Source organism: Solanum verrucosum, unplaced genomic scaffold, assembly GCF_900185275.1.
Source record: "Solanum verrucosum unplaced genomic scaffold, falcon-dt-bn FXZP01000280.1, whole genome shotgun sequence".
Classification (NCBI taxonomy): Eukaryota; Viridiplantae; Streptophyta; class Magnoliopsida; order Solanales; family Solanaceae; genus Solanum; species Solanum verrucosum.
This window is the reverse complement of record NW_026019982.1, coordinates 4,020,779-4,038,194: the sequence shown is the minus strand read 5'-3', so window position 1 is coordinate 4,038,194 and position 17,416 is coordinate 4,020,779. Positions and strand designations below refer to the sequence as shown.

Here is a 17,416-nt window from a genome sequence, read left to right as displayed (position 1 = left end):
AAAATTCATGTATAACAATCTCATCATTATTAATCACATACATTAAGATTAATCTATATGTATGAACAGAAAAAAATGAACACAAACATGGTGAGTTGGAAAATAATGGGAGTGAGAGTATGAGTTATTTATGGGATGACTATATATGTTGCTCGAACATGTCAGATCCTTTAAAAATGCACTACTTTTGGAAGATCCAACCGTGCACCAGACGACATATCTGAAAGCAGTTTCGTTCATTGGCCGCGCTTTGGTTGTGTTAGTTGAGAAGCAGGAAGAGTGTACAAAGATTTCAATTGCTGACTAATAAGCTTGCTGTTACTAATAGCCATTTGTAGTTCCAAATTATCAGACCACCATTGCTCCAATCCATGTGCCTCAAGAAACTTTTGTTTCCCTTTGTTAGATGACAAAAAAAGCTTTGCAGCAGCAACAACTTGTTGTCCATTTCTTGGTTTTGCATTCTCTTTATCACCCTCATCATGCTTGTCTTGTAATCCATTATTTTCTTGATCAGTATAAGAACAACATATGTAATCACTATTGTTAATGTACAAATGTGGCACCCATGGCTTTAGGCCTATCTGAAAAGATTGAGTATCATTTCCCTCATAGCTCGTTTGAGTGTCAGGATTCAAAGGGAGCATTGATTTTAGCCTTTTCCATGCGACTCCAGCTTTTTCGCCTATGTTTCTTAAGCTCATAGCAAGTGAAACTGAGGGTGGATTGAACAAATGTGCTTCTACATGTATGCCTTCTTTCGCTAACACTTTTCCTACTTGGAGAGCAAATCCAGCTCCGAGTGAATGGCCTACGATACACACATTGTTGCTGCCATATTTGGTGGCAATTGATTTTAGAGCATTGAGGGCTGCATTGAATCTAACAGAACCTTTCAGACTTTCCCAAGCTAAGAAACGGAGATCATCTTCGATATCCCTTCTCATTGTTTGGCTTTTGAGAAGCGTTCCTCTTAAGGCCACGACAGCTCTTGGTGCACCACTCGGTCTGATGAGCACGAAATCGGACAATGCTGCAGATCTATCCCATTCTAAGATTGCACCGAAAATGGATCCATCTCTTTCGTCATTTAAGGTCTTGACTAACTTGTACTTGAAAGGTATCAACCATTTTGGAGCTAGTGTATTTTCTTCTGTCCTGTTTTCTTGTCTGTCGATCTCGAGAAGGTAAACTGCTTGAACAAAGCAGGCCATTACTGTTCTTTTGTAGTTAGCATCCTTCCTGTTCATTCGAAATACTTATATTGCATCAGAATCAAGTTGTCTAACAACTTTTACAGAAGAAAAGAACCATAACTTGATAATTAATGTTAGATCAGCAGCACTATGAGAAAGCTTTTGTTGCTCGGACTCTTCAAAAATGCCGCTTGGTGCGTGTCTGGTCCTCCAAAAGTAGTACATTTTTGGGGAGTCCGAGCAACATAGAGGAAACTAGTTTGTTGACATCTAGATAGTAGTTGCACATTGAGAATGAAAAAGGAAAACTCATAAAAATTTAAGGACAAAACCACAAGATATTAAGTGAATGAGTGAACTAACATAGCTATCAAGATACCAGTCAATTACTAAAATAAACAAAAAGCCAGACATCAAGAGTCACATAGAATGATAATTCATCTTTTAGCAGTAGATTTTACTAATAACAAGTCAAGAGGATGTGGTAGATTCACCCAAAACAAACCTATTTCATACTCGGTATCAGTGCTAGTGCGAGGTAGAGGGTACCTCGTGGAACTAGTGCAGGTGCACAGAATCAGCTATGAGAAACCTAAGCCAAGAATCAGCTATAGTATCACCTATGTAGATCTTTTTCTTCCATAATTGCCCTATTTTTTGCGAGATATGCATGAATGTTAAAAGATTGTAGGTCGGAAGATATAGTTGGCAGCTAGAAGAACAAAAGAGGATTGTTCACTATCTATAATTTCAGAGATAACAGGAGAGTTGGTTGAGCATTGAGCAACACCAACTAAATTCAAGTAGGAAGCCTAAGCCAAGAACATAAATATGTAATGGAGAGATCCCGGTCCTAAGAATAAGAATTAGCTGCAGCTAGAATTCTACTAAATCACATAATGAACCAAATCAAGCCTAAAAAACAATGAAATCTGGAATCAAGAAAAGGAAATTCCCAAGCACTGAAAACAAGCACACTCTATGTATCAGCTACTGAACTAAAGCTTGAAACTTCGAAGCCAAGTTGCTAAGTTCTCTACATTTCTACTAGCATATAAAACTTTAAGGAGACCAAAAGACTTCTAATGAAACAAAACATACTAACATGATTAAAACTTAATCTCAGCTAATAGTATTGCCCTACATAGATCCTTTTCTTCCATTATGCCTTATGTTTTGCTAGGTATGCATGAATTTCAAGAGATTGTAGGTCGGAAGAGATAGTTGTTGCCAGCTATAAGAACAAAAGAAGATTGCTCCCTTTCTATAAATACAAAAATTAAAGGAAAGTTTGCTGAGCTACACCAACTGAATCCAATTGGAAGCCTAAGCCATGAACATAAATATGTAATGTGAGACGGGGTCATTGTGTCTAACTCAACCCCAAAACGTAGCTCAAGAGTCTGAGGTTGTCCAAGTTTCCAGGACCATGTAAAGAGACAAATTTGCCTCCTGTCCATTGACGTGGGATAATTCAACACTCATCAGGATTCAGGTGAAACAAGAATTGGGTAGATGATACCAGGATAAAATTAAAAAAAATGAAACTTGGGCCTAATTCAACCTCAAAATGTGAGAATTTCCAAAGATCATAGACAAATTTGCCTCCCACCCACCTATGAGGGATAATCCAACAGAAGAAAAAATCAGCTTCAGCTAGATTTCAGTTAAACCACAAGATGAACAAATTCAATTCAACTAAACCATGAAATCTGAAATCAAGAGAAGTGTCTCAAATTCACTGTTCAAAATCCCCAAACACTGAATAACAAGCACACTCTATATCATCAGCTACATGACTAATAAAAGCTTGAAACTTTGAAAGCAAATTGAGAAGAAAAACACAAACCAACTAGAATAAGCTTTAGCAAAATTCCAGTTAAACCACAAGACGAACCAAATCAAACCTAAAAAAACAATGAACTTTGAAATCAAAAAAGGCCTTAATATTAAATCCACTGTTCAAAATCCCCCAAACACTGAAACAAGCACACTCTATATCATCAGCTACAAGACTAAAGCTTGAAACTTTGAACAAAATGAAAAAAAGAACACTAACCAACTAGAATTAGCTTTAGCTAGATTTCAGTTAAACCTTAAAAAGTGAAATCTGAAACAACCACACTCTATGGATCAGCTACAGCCTACAAGACTGGTAAAGCTTGAAACTTTGAACAAATTGAACAGATATAGAACACTAACCAACTAGAATTAGCTTTAGCTAGATTTCAGTTAAACCTTAAAAAAACTGAAATCTGAATTTAAGAAAAGGATCTTAAACCCACTGTTCAAAATCCCCATACACTGAAAAAAAAGCACACTCTACATCATGAGCTACAAGACTAATAAAAGCTTGAAACTTGAACAGCAAATCAAGAAAATAAGCACAGAGAGAAAGAAAAGAACACTAACCAACTTGAATTAATAAGATCTCTCCAATTTGGAGAAGCAACATTTCTTGGTCCAGAAACATGAAATGCATAAGGATGAGATTCAACAACACCCTTTTCAAAATTCTCCATTTTTATCTCTCCTTCAGCTGCCACCATTTCATTTCTCATCTCCTCTGCACCCCTTTTCGACATCTATGAACAACCCACTTCTCCAATCGAACAAGGTCACGAGTCTAAGGCGCAAAAAAACCAATCTTTAAATCAATGACACCCTTTTCACCTGAAGAATGTGTGACAGCAGAACAAAAAAATGGAGGAAAAGGGAAGTTTTGAGGATGAAGAAGTGATTTGTGTTTAACTTTTTTTTGATTTGTTAAGATTTGTACATGGAATTGGATTTGATAAAATTAATGAGGAATTTAATTCTTGGATTGAAATTTAATTGATTAGTACATAGTAATCATTATTAGTGGCATATTTTGAATTATGTTTGGCTTTTGTTTTAGAGGATTCTCTAACGGTCACATTTCTTTTTTTTTTCTCTTTTATATATATATATATATATATATATATATTTATATTTCTATACATAATAAGCCACAATGCAAATATATATAAAGTATTTAGTTACATTGTAACTATCTTATTAGCTTTCAACCAAAAGCTAACAAGATTTTTAGTTACATATTTAAATAATAAATATGTCATTGTATGAGCTATTTATTACTCATTCCTTTTGAATTTATTAATCTGATTTTGATTTGACACATAGTTTACGAAAGTAAATTAGATTTTGAGAAAAAACATTAAGTGATACATACTTGAAGTTGTCCCAGATTTTCAAAAAGACACCTTAACTTTGTGTGCGTCCTATTACCCCACAAAACATTCAAAATCACAATAAATACACATTTTTTACACAATATTTCCACTTTGGACAAAAATATCCTTCGAATGTGCAATTTCTTAAAAACAAAAAGTCGGACCCATTATTGATGTATTGAAGGATGCTTTGGTAATTTTCCATGATGAATTCGTTTTGTTAGTTTCTTTTAAATTTATTTTACTATACTAAATAATTGTATAAAATATTATGAATCACGACAATTAATTACTTAAATATTTAAAAGATATAAAAATATATAAAAAGATATGATTGACTCTTCAAATTTTACCGGTGACACATAAATTGGGACAAATGAAATAATATATATTATTTGAAAATTTCTTAGAAAGTACTATAAATTACAGTAATTAACAGCTAGAAATATTTCAAAGACAAAAAAAATTGATTGAATCTCAAAATTTTTTTAGTACCACATAAATTGAGAAAGAAGAAATAACCTTTATTATTTCAAAATTGCGTAAAATATATTACAAATCATACAACAATAATTAGCAATTTAGAATGTTAAAAGACATAAATTTTTTTTACCATAGTTAACAATAATTAAAAATTTAAACTATTTTAAATTAATATTAAAGTTTGATTAACTCTTTAATTTTGTCTTTGTCACATAAATTGAAACAAAAAATGATACATATTGGGCCCGTGCTAGCACGGGCTCCGATGTCTAGTGTGTGTATATATATATATATATATATATTGTATTTGTATTTGAGCTTGATTAATTTCAATTCGTGTTGTATTGGAGCTTGATTTATTTAGATTCGTGTCGTGTACATCCCATTTGAAAAAAAAGAGAACTTATCTCGTTAGTTTAGGAGCTAATTACTTAGGTGTAATGTAGTTTGCAATATTACGTATCTAATAAGATTTTGGTGCCTCCAGATACATATATCCCGGATATATGAGATCAAATTTAGGCGTAATTTATTCTAGATACATTGTATCTAAGTGGATTCGCATGTATTTTAGATACATAACAAATCTCGCTCGCCTCCCTCGTCTCTCTCCCATCTCGCTCGCCACTCTCTTATATATATTGTATCTCAAATACATGTGAATCACTGCAGATATACACATACATGTATCTAGTGTGATTCACATGTATCTGAGATACAAACGAATCTTGCTTTTCCCTCTCTCCCTATTTTTGTGTATTTGGTAACAAAAATACATATATCTAAGTGTTAATAATACTGTTTACACTATTATTCACGGTTTCAACCTACAGTCTTGCAGAGCAAAAATATGATCAGGCAATTATACTTTCACGTGTTTCTGCCCCAACAGTTCGTTTTTTAGATTGCTAGCTTAGTTTTCCTTTGTTATCGTTGTCTCTATTTATTTTTTTTTAAAAAAATAGCAAGTTGGGCCATGACTTTGCTATTGGATATGTAATGGATACTCTTTGGTGATTTAATACAATCTTGTTGGTTATCAAAAAAATAATATTGTTTATAAAATTTTCTCTTGATTTAACGAGTAACCAATTATTATAATTTATAAGTTCAGTAATTTGAAAGTTGAATAAACATTTTATAATTTTTCCTTGTTTATAAATACGGAGAAATTTATTTAGTAAAAATTGGGATAAAACTCTCTAAAAACTAAAGAATAAAATATAATTAAAAAAAGGGACTATAACTACTGAAATGTAAAAAAATAAAATAAATTTTGGAAAAATGCTAAAGTGAAATCGAACACATATGAGCTCAATAAATGTCTACTTGTATTCATCCTAAATCATCGAGTAAAATCACTTTATCTTTATTGCTAGGAGTGTCAATATAAAAAATATATACACATATATACATATCTAAGGATATATATTCGGTTGTTAGTGGTGAAGCGTTCGGGCTAGTATATTCATAATGAATAGATTGAAAATATTGACTTTTAGTCATTTTTGCAGTTTATTTTAATCCTAATGTTAATTCAATACTTCTTTCATATCAATTGGTTTGCTTTACTTCTTCTTTTAGCTTTTTTCTTGTTTGATAACTCTTTAATTCTAATTTTCCACGTGACATATTTTAGTACATTCTACATATAGTTTGGTTATTACACATCATTTCATAATGCATGTATCATATTATTTTGATGAATAAAACATGAGAATTCATTGCAATATTTTTTATCGTTACACAATATTAACTTGAAGAATAAACCTATAAGAAAAGCAAGCTATATACATGGTAAAATTATAATACATGTTCTTGTGTTATATTGTATTATGTTGTTTGTAAAACTGATTTTCTCCTAGGGATATGTTCTTATATGTTAGTCACCATTCTATCACTAAAAATATAATTTCTTGTTTAATTTACATGTGTTAAACATGTCGTCAACGTATATCATTAGTTCGGATTAAACACTAAATGAAATGCATAGTTACATTACTTAGGAAAACGAATGGAATTAGATATCCTAGTTATCTTAGTTGTAACCGATAGTTAATAGGTGATGTGAATATCAATTCGTCTAGTGCTTTAGCAATTGTGTTATATATCCCGCTATTTTTATGTGTTGCTCTGAATAGAACATAAAACAATATTAATAAAAAAGATAGTAAAGGGTTTTGCTTGTTATAAATATAACGAAGATAAAAATATTAGCTGATTTTTTTATTTATGTCCTAATCCTAGTAGACACGTAACTTTATTTCGTGAAATTAATTGAAGTACACCATACAAAATCTTTGATAGAGCCAATTAATTACCTTCAAAATATTATTATTATCATTGTCGTTTTCTCCAGCTCACCTACGAAATTTTTCAACTTTGTCTCTCTCTCTCTCTCTATATATTCAGATCTCCGTTCATCCACTGTCGTATCGGCAAATCATGTCGTACGCATATCTCTTCAAGTATATTATCATCGGCGATACTGGTAATTTTTTATTCCTTTTGCTTAGCTACGAGTTTGAACTTTTTTTGTTATAACTTCACATGATTTTGAATCTGATTAATAAGTTTTTGCTGTAAATTTTGTTATCGGCGGTGCTAATTTGATTGATTTTCAGCTTTTTCTGCATTTTGATAAATAAGTTGAGTAAATTTAGTGTTTTTGTACTTGTGAGTACTGATTATGGATCTGGAAAAAATATATTTTCTGAGGTTCTATTGTAGTGATTCTTACTGAAATATATGGCAGTTGAGTATATGCTGATATCTAAGCTTGCGGTTAGCAGAGATTTCGAGGATAGTTTTTGAAAATTTATAGACAAATATCTGTTTGGCCATGAATTTGGTAAGTGTTTGAAAATTTGATGTTCAAATATTAGTTTGACACTGAAATTTGATCAGATTATGAAAATCTGAGCTTCAAATATTTTCAAGTGTTTTTGGGACTTCCATCCACAAAGTAAAATGCATGTCCAAGCACAACTTCAGATTCCAAAAATTAGAACTTCAAAAACTCAATTTTTCATGTTTCAAGTTTCAACTTCAAAATATATGGCCAAACATGAGCTAAGTACTTATTGTAGCGATTCTTCTGAAAGATATGGAATTGAGTATATGCTGCTATCTAAGAACTAGCATGTTAATCGGCTTCTATTTTTTTTTGCTGGATTTCATAAATTCGTAGACATACAATCGATTTTGCATGATTTTGTATCTGATTTATAGTTTTTGCTGTAATTTGGTAACTTGGCAATGCTTATTTAATTGGTTTTCATTTTTTCTGCATTTTGCATCTAATTAATAGGTTCTCTTGATAACTTGGTTTTGTGTATTTGGTAAGCTAGAGTTTCGGCATTTTAGCCTGATTTTTATCAATATTGACTGTTTACTTGTCATTGAGGTCTATTTAGTTTGTAGCTTGTTTGTAGAAAGTCTTTAGAGTAGGGCAAGAAATAGCATCTACAAAGTTGTCAATCTGCAGTTGCCCAGTTTAATTTTACGGTTTCCACTGTTAAAATAGCAGTGTTATCAAAAGTGAAAAGAGCAGAAAAGCTCTAACATCCGTTCGGACTTTAAGCGCAAAGAAAAATAAACCTTTGGTTTTACTGAAAAAAGTGCAAATGGAGAGAAAATACAAATATATATGTTTAATCCATGATCCATGTTACCAAAAACAACAACCGAGAAAAGCTCTAAGGTCCGTTGGGGCATTAAGCCAAGTGTAGCGTTCAACATATTTTGGGCCTTGTTTCATGGCTTAAGCACGCCTTTGACAACACTGTCCAAGACTAATAATTATTAGCATGAACAACAAATATATAGTCAAAGAATTGGAAAAAGAATAACGTGTTTAGTATTGCCCCTTCAAGAAATACTCATTGGCAAGAAAAATATGTCTTAGAGCCTTGATGACAGCACTGAAGCACACAATAAGCGAGGGGAAGCACTCAACATGTTTTGAGTCTTGTTCCACGGTTTAAGCGCGCCATTGACAACACTGTAAAATAATCGAGCAGTTTTAGAAATTACCTTCACAGCTTCTTTGGACTCGCTGTGTATTTTTTTTACAAGGACTTGCTAAATGTAAGCCCTCATAGATAAATAATAGAGAACTGGAAAATGCTTTCAAAAAGCATGAAAGACTTTAGCTTGTGGAAGTTACAATACTCACTCTCTGAATGCTCATGTTCCTAATTTCAATGTTTTTTTGAAACTTGGTAACTTTGTATTATAACACAATAGTACATGGGCAGTACTAAACCTTATATACAGATGAACTCCAAAATCTCCACTATTCTAAATCTAAATTGAATCTAAAACATCAATTATAGAGACAGTTTCATTTGAGTATAATTGATTGCACCAAAAACATAACAACAAAATGCAGTTGAGTTTAACTTTCTGCATACTATTCTCTACGCTCTCAAAACACCTAGAATTTCTCTCTTTCCAGGTTGCCCACCAGATTGAAGCAGGGATAATTCTCCATCTCGTTCTGTCTTTAGCTAGCACTCCTGCCTCCTCCCAACTTTTTAGGGCTTCAGTAATTCTCCTAGGCATTGCCCAAGATATGCCTTTGAGACTCAAGAATACCCTCCATAATTGTTGAGTAAATTTGCAGTGTAGAAAAAGATGGTTAACAGTTTCTGATGTTTCTCCACAAAGAAAACACCTAGAACATAAGGTTATCCCCCTTTTCATAACATTATCCTGTGTCAAAGCTGCTTCCTTAGCTAGCAGCCATATAAAACATGAGACTTTATAAGAAATTCTGCCTTTCCAAATTTGTCTCCATGGCCAGATAGGAATCTGTTGACTTCGTTGCTCCATCAGCCTGTAAGCTGCACCTACTTTAAATATACCTTTGCTGCTTCCTTTCCACCATAATGCATCCTCTTCAGCCTGGAGTCCATTGAAGTTTCCAACAATGTTGAGAAATTCTGCCACTCTCATCACTTCCCAGTCATTGAGATGTCTTCTGAACTGGAAATTCCAGCCCTGTGTTGTCCAAATCTCTGCAATGGTCCTTTGTTGTGAGAGAACTAGATTATATATGTCTGGAAAGAGGAGTTCCAGATTACCTGACTCATGCCATTCATCTTTCCAGAATTTGGTCTTGTTCCCATTCCCCACTTTCACCTTGGAGTTGAGTTTGACTTCCTCCCATAATTCTCTTATGGATCTCCATAAACTGACCCCATAAGGTGAAGTCACATCCTTGGTCATCCAACTATCTTCCGCCTCATATTTGGCACCTACCACTCTTTTCCACATTAACTGATCTTCAAATGAGTACCTCCACAACCATTTCATTCTGAGTGCTTCACTTTGGAATATCAGTTTTTTTATTCCCAATCCGCCATTCTTTTTCCGAGTTACCACAGATTCCCATTTCACCAGGTGAAATCTTTTCTTCTCGCTGTTACCTTGCCACAAAAAATTCCTTCTTATCCTATCCAATTTTTTGATGACCCCTGACAGAATAGGAAATAATGACATCATGTATGTTGGTAGAGCATTAAGTACCGAGTTGATGAGGGTCAACCTCCCTCCCATTGATAAGTGTTGAGTTTTCCATCTAGCCAATTTTTTCTCGCACTTCTCTATCACGCCATTCCAAATTTCAATAGACTTGGATTTTGCTCCCAAAGGCATGCCTAAGTAGGTTGTTGGCAAAGTGCCAACTACACCCCCAAGAATTGAGGCTATATAACTCATATTATTGACCTCATTAATGGGATACATAAAGCTTTTCCGCCAATTAATGTGCAGGCCAGATACCCCTTCAAATAGGACCAGTATCACCCTTAAATATTTCAGTTGTTCTTCCTCTGCTCCACTTTCAATGTTTTAAGAGGTGAATTAGACATGAATTTGTACCTTTATCATGAAATCAGTTACTCAAGAGCATCGCCACCTGTTATGACAAAATTCCATGCCAACACATATTCTCTTAGAGACTCTCAAACTCAATGTGATTCTAAACTCTTTACTGCTTATCTGATTGTTATTTTACTATGATTCTCTATGATTTATTGCTATTTCTGGACTCACAGAATGCCTCTTTTAGATTTTATTGTGCCATGAAAGAGTGCAACCCTCCCATCCCTGTTTGAAAAGTCATTTCTTACAATGCATTAGATTATACTGTGTGATGTCCATGCATATGTTACTTAAAGTCTTGTGCAAGACATCACTTATAAAGATATAATGTTCTCTGTACAGGAGTTGGAAAGTCATGTCTACTTTTGCAATTTACGGACAAACGGTTTCAACCAGTCCATGACCTGACCATCGGGGTTGAATTTGGGGCTCGAATGATCACAATCGACAACAAACCAATAAAACTACAGATCTGGGACACGGTTAGTGAGACAAACTTTCTCTTCTTCTGTTTTCTCTTAGTATGTTATGTAGAATGTTGGGATAAATGCCTATAGAACTCCATAGTTCAGTTTATCATCTTTTTAAAAAAAAAAATAATCATTTGGAGTTTAATCTAAAGGAGACCAAGTCCTCATCCTAGTTTTCATCTCTAAATGTGCTATCGCTAAAGTCTAAAAGCATGTTCTTATAAATGTTCTCGTTTCAGGCTGGTCAAGAATCATTCAGATCCATCACAAGGTCATATTACAGAGGGGCTGCGGGCGCATTACTTGTTTATGATATTACAAGGTAGCACGAATCTTTGTCACTTTGGATAAGGGAATTTGACACTTTCATAATGCATGTAACTCTAGGATCTAGGAGCCTAGGAGGTGTACTTCTTTATGTGTAATTTAACTTCAGTTAGAAATTCCAGTAGAGTAACTTGCTGCCCTGAAGATCTCATTTAAAATGGCTGCAACTCAAATATATTGTAGTCTTTTAGCTAAACTAATTAAGGAACATCACATTTTAGTCTATCATAGCAAGGACTTATCTGATGGTGTTATGATCATGATAGCTAATATATTCTGGACTAAGGAGAGGAATAAAAAAATTGGTCAAGATAATAAGAAGTGCAAAAGATAATGGATGAGCATTGAACTTCCAGAGCAGCAGCTCTGCCAGTTAGTGAGCTGGAGTAATATAGTTTCAAGCCTTTTTTGTTCCTAAAATCTGTAATGCACTTAATACTCTTCATGGTCCAATTGAAACTTTATGTGGGAGTAAAGTTACACATCTGTTTTACGAAGTCTACTTCCATTAGAGAATGCAAACAAGGGGAAAATATGTTACTATATGAAATCAGGATAGCCTGATTTGTGTGTCTATTATATCTGCTCGCATTATTTTAGTTGGTCACAAGGTTTTGAATGTTTTCTCCAAAATAAATAGGAGGGAAACATTTAATCACCTTGCTAGTTGGTTAGAAGATGCAAGACAGCATGCAAATGCAAACATGACCATAATGCTGATTGGTAACAAGTGTGATCTGGCTCATAGAAGGGCTGTAAGCACAGAAGAAGGTGAGCAGTTTGCCAAAGAAAATGGATTGATATTTATGGAGGCCTCAGCTAAAACAGCTCAGAATGTTGAAGAGGTAAGGAATTTTCTGATCTGGCAGGTCTTTTGAGGTTTTCAGTCCTACCATGGAAGTTCTATCTATTCAAATTTAAATTTTGGTTCTTTACTGGATGATCTCTTTTCTGCATTATTCAGGCTTTCATCAAAACAGCCTCAACAATCTATAAGAAAATACAGGATGGAGTGTTTGATGTATCGAATGAGGTATGCCACACCTTGATCGCTGATTTTGAGTATGCTCAATATGTTTTTTGATGGTCATGACTAGTTGATGTCGTTACCTGTCTGAGAAGAAGTACTTTTGCAATTGTCTATTTATACCCGGAAAAAGACACCTCTTTTAGAGTAATATGGAAATAGTAGAGAAAAACAGTGATTCACATCCAATTTAGTCTACACATCATATTTGGTTCATTCTGGTCCTGTTACCAATTGTTATTATTACAACCAAGAAATCCTGAAGGGCCAGCTGGCGCATGGGTCAGAGCTTGGTGGATAATGAGCTCACACTCTACCCTTTACCACTTAAGTACCAAACCTTGTTGTTAACAAATATTAGTATCTCATTAGTTTAAAGAACCTATTGGAAAGTCTGGAGGATTTTTCCTTCAAAAAATATTAGTGGATTCTATCCAAAACTAATTGGGTAACTTGCCGATATTTCACATGAAACAAGGTGAACCGTCTGGGGACACCCTCATCCATTGCATGGTGGGTCTGGTTCAAGGGAACATATGTCCTGGCTATATGCAGCTAATTGCTGCTGTTACAGCTTCTACAATCCCAGTTATATCTAAAAAAATTGTGAAATATAAAAAAGAAATATCCAGCCCCTGATGATTTCAAATTACATTATATCATTAGAAGTTCACAATAATGCGAGCACTCTTTCATTCATCCAACTTTTGATCCCCTACAAGTAATTTAGATGGGGAGTGATGGTAAATTGGTGATTGATAGAGAACCAGATTGTAGCACATACCACTAAGAAGAGGTTGCCTGCTTTCTTAATGTTTTTGTGCCAATGAAATTATTTATTTTCATTGTGTATAATTCTCCCGTCTACTTGGGATATTTTTCTGCAGTCCTATGGAATAAAAGTTGGATATGGAGGCATTCCTGGACCATCAGGTGGAAGAGATGGAGCTGCTTCTCAAGGAGGGGGTTGTTGCACTTAAAATTTGAAAATCATTCTTCAAACTTGATCATGTTCTCATCATCTCTATGCCAGCCGTCATCACGGGTCTTTCCTTCTTATCTTCCAGAGGTCTCTTTGATTTGTTTTAATGATGTTATCTGTGCAAAAATAAGCCAAATTCAGTAAATAGTGGACAGTCCATCTTTGTGTGCCCCCGTGTATAAAAGTTGACATTACAAAATGTGAATAGAATTCCTTATATCTTGTGTGCTTGTGTGAATGAGAAATATTGAACTACACTTGCCCGCCCTTCTTTTCTGTTCCAAGTCTTGGGTGTCAATTTTCTTCTTCTTGTACAGTATCTTAACACAAGGTACAGGCAACACGATCACTGCCAGAGTAACTGGCACAAATAGCCGCATCTGATCAATGGAGAAAGATACCTTATATTAGATGTTTGAGAATGAAGAAAAAGTATGACTACTTTTAGTATTGTAGTAACTCCGCACCTTCAACTAATTCAAGCAATTCAGTCAGTAGGAAAGTCATATCACTGAACATTGGTTTGTCGTTTCATACGGAGCAAGGTATGGCTCACCTATTAGCTTTTACTATTTTACTTCATTATGTTCTGGAAACTTGGTGAGATGGTCAATAATCAAGACATCCACTTCCCTTTGTTCTATTTTATGTTTCTCCTGGAAATATTGTACAGATAGTTAACCTTTCCATTCGGTTTGATGAGAACAACAATAGTATTCAGTCACTATCTTAAGATTGAGGTGGATACAGTGGCGGAGTCAGAAATTTTAATAAGAGAATCTAAACAATACATAGATGTCATACAACCATGAATCAGTGAGGTTTGAGGTGTCAACTAAAAAACAATTTATTTGATTCTTCCTTTGAATGAATCGTATCAACTGAACTCTTACGAAATTATGTAAGCAAGCAAAACTTTTTGTACTTTTGATTGGTGACTGCTACAATGCCATATGGAGTCCATTCCCAGGAAATTCACTCTAACTATGCTTCAGTCCCAAGCTAATAGATGATCGACTATATGAATCTTCACTAATCATTTTGCTATTTATCAACAATAACATATCAAAAGAGTTAATCAGAAGTCCTTTACTTTTTTGCTGTTAACTTTCTAGCTCTCTGCTGAAAAACTTCATGTTCTGTGATGAAGGATTTTGTTTTTATGTCTAAGACTGTTTTTCATTTAAAATTTCCTTCATCAATGCAACTGATATATGTTTTCAGACTACCTCTGGGGTGTGGTGGGATGGATATGATCCCTCCACCCTTAACTAGATATCTCGAGTTCAAGCTTTGGTAGGGTGCATTCCCTCTTTACTAGATCTTTAGGTGACATGAATCTGAAATAGTCGAATCAGTGAGAACCAAATACTAGATGATTTCCTCTAAAAATATATATCAGGCCTTTTAAAATGACATGTCCTTGTTTTAGCATTACAGATGACATGAAAAATATTATCTGCACATAATGTTACATTACACATAAGAGAAGGGGAGGGGGGAGATTTGGAAGAAAGAGTGGATTGCTTTGCTCTAGTGGAACTTGAGACTAGTCAAGACATTGTTGTTTACTGGATCAGCCAAATGATCAAGAAGGTTTTGGTAAGGTCCAACACCAGTAACCAATGCTTGAATAAAGTATCCCAAAATAGCCAACATAGCAAGTCTTCCATTCTTAATCTCCTTGAGCTTCAATTCCTTCATGGACTTTTCATCTTTCCCAAATCCAAGTGGGTTAAACAATGGGCCACCTGGGTATGCTGGGTCACCTGACCCACCCAAACCCTTTTCAAGGCCTAAGAAGTATTGTTTCCCCATTGAACCAGGTTTGGCCCAATCTTGGAATCTCCTGTGCTCAGCAAAGCCCATGAGTGCCATCTCAAGGACAAACAATGTGTAGTTGTCAGCCCAGTAGTTGTATGTTCCTGCTGGTGGGATTACACCAGTTTGGAACCATGCAAGTGCTGTTTCTTGTGGGATGAGACCAGCTTTTCCAAGAATCTCTGGTGCTATTGACCCTACTGCTCCTAACATGGCGAACCGACCATTGATGACCTCGCCATATGCTAGCCATTTCGGCTCGATGAAACCTCCTGTGCCTTCAGGGTCCGAGAGTCCCAAGGGATCAAAACCAAAGTCACCAGGAAGACTGTGGATCAACAAACAATCATTTAGTAAGTTGACTTAAGATAGCATTTTAGGTTGAGTTCAAGTTATATATCATCTGTGCAATGTAAATAGCTGTTGTAAATCAACTTAACCTGCATAGACTCTTGTCGATTACCTTACATGTGCACCATGAGTTTTTATACTATATTAAGGTTGATGCGCGACCTATATTTGTTATAAATCAACTTAACCTTCTTTACACTGTTCGTGCATAGAACTTAAATTCTTGTCGATTACCATTTATGTGCATCATGTACTATGTGTGCAACTCAATTGATTGTAGCAAGTTATAAATCCATTTCCAGGATACTATATTAGGTTTGATATGTAGTGCAATCTACAATTGTTGTAAATCAACCTAACCTTTTTTACACTGTCAGTACACAAAACATAAACTCTTGTAATCGTTATGTGTGCAATTTTCCAGGTTACTATATCAGGCTTGATATGGAGTGGTACCTAGATTTGTTGCAAGTCGATTTAATTTTTTCTTACACTGTCAGTGTACAAAACATAAACTCGACAAGGCTATTGAAAGAGCTATTATAAGTCACACCAAGTCTCATAGATGTTACCTGCCATCCAAGTATGAAAGGCTTTGCTTGGATGCAAACCAGAGTTGCCTATTTGCTCCTTGCTGTAAAACAGAATTAAGTGTATGAGTACTAAACAACTCACACTTGCACACAAAATTCAAGATTAACTTATGTTTCACCACACTTGATTATAATTCTGAGATAATTATACTTTTCGACTATCTTGCTCAGACTTTGAAAAAATGTCGACGACTTTTGTTGAATCCTTCGAAACTAGTGCATTTCTAGAGGATCCTAACAAGTGTACACAATATTTTCGAAGAGTCCGAGCAACATAAATTTCAGAATATCCTTGTTTTGAACCAAACGACCCTTAGTATAGAAAATTACCTTGACTGGTGGAGTGGAAGCAGCCCTTACAACAAAAGAAGCTTTTCTAGTAACAGATTGTGAAATTCTTGATCCAAGAATTTGTCTTGCAGCCTCAGCTGAAGTGCTAATTGATGATGAAGAGATCAATGCTTGAGTTGCCATAATTTTTCTTCTCTTTTTTTTGTTTTTGTTTTTTTGAGAAGAAGAATAATAAACACTTAGCTCCACAAGAATAAATTAAATACAAAAGGTGGCAAATAAGGGGACAAAGTATTTTGTGGGGCTAAGTGAAAAGAATAGAAATTGTGGTGGATATAACAAGTTGTGAATATTGAAGATAAAGTTGTGATCTTGTGGACAAATGAGAAGTTAACATGTGGATTCATTAAATCAGATAAGAGATATTATATTCCTATAGTCACAAATGAAAATCTTAGATACTCTTGGTTGGTGTTGCCACCTGCCTTCTCATAGATTTACTAGTGTATATAGGTTTTCTTCGAGCATAGACGGATTCTGAATTTGAAGTTTGTGGTTCTTATGATAACTTCAAGTTAATACAACACACAAGGCGGAGATATACGTATGTTAAATGTTTAGCATAATTCAACAATTTTGATTTAAATTCTGTATTTGCTTTAGGAAATTCATTAATAGTATAGAACCCAACAATGTAAAATGACTAGAATTAACGATAAGCTTCTGATTTTAACTATGCTTCTAACGATATAATAATAACTGAATCATGAA

General features: G+C 34.5%; 3 protein-coding genes across 3 annotated transcripts; 1 reads left to right on the top strand and 2 right to left on the bottom strand.

The window, feature by feature from the left end:
* Positions 1-233: 233 nt before the first annotated feature.
* LOC125817554 (GDSL esterase/lipase At4g10955-like) lies at positions 234-3,837 on the bottom strand. Its single transcript, XM_049497101.1, has 2 exons — positions 3,609-3,837; positions 234-1,242 (listed from the first exon to the last, which is right to left on the bottom strand). Exons 1-2 carry the CDS (start codon positions 3,779-3,781, stop codon positions 237-239), a joined length of 1,179 nt encoding a protein of 392 aa, XP_049353058.1. The 5' UTR covers positions 3,782-3,837; the 3' UTR covers positions 234-236.
* Positions 3,838-7,236: 3,399 nt separating this feature from the next.
* Positions 7,237-13,846, top strand: LOC125817555 (ras-related protein RABB1c). Its single transcript, XM_049497102.1, has 6 exons — positions 7,237-7,385; positions 11,126-11,265; positions 11,493-11,575; positions 12,221-12,425; positions 12,545-12,613; positions 13,495-13,846. The coding sequence occupies exons 1-6, from the start codon at positions 7,340-7,342 to the stop codon at positions 13,585-13,587; spliced, it is 636 nt and encodes a 211-aa protein (XP_049353059.1). The 5' UTR covers positions 7,237-7,339; the 3' UTR covers positions 13,588-13,846.
* Positions 13,847-14,994: 1,148 nt separating this feature from the next.
* LOC125817326 (chlorophyll a-b binding protein 8, chloroplastic) lies at positions 14,995-16,948 on the bottom strand. Its single transcript, XM_049496853.1, has 3 exons — positions 16,685-16,948; positions 16,334-16,395; positions 14,995-15,738 (listed from the first exon to the last, which is right to left on the bottom strand). The coding sequence occupies exons 1-3, from the start codon at positions 16,826-16,828 to the stop codon at positions 15,123-15,125; spliced, it is 822 nt and encodes a 273-aa protein (XP_049352810.1). The 5' UTR covers positions 16,829-16,948; the 3' UTR covers positions 14,995-15,122.
* Positions 16,949-17,416: the final 468 nt, after the last annotated feature.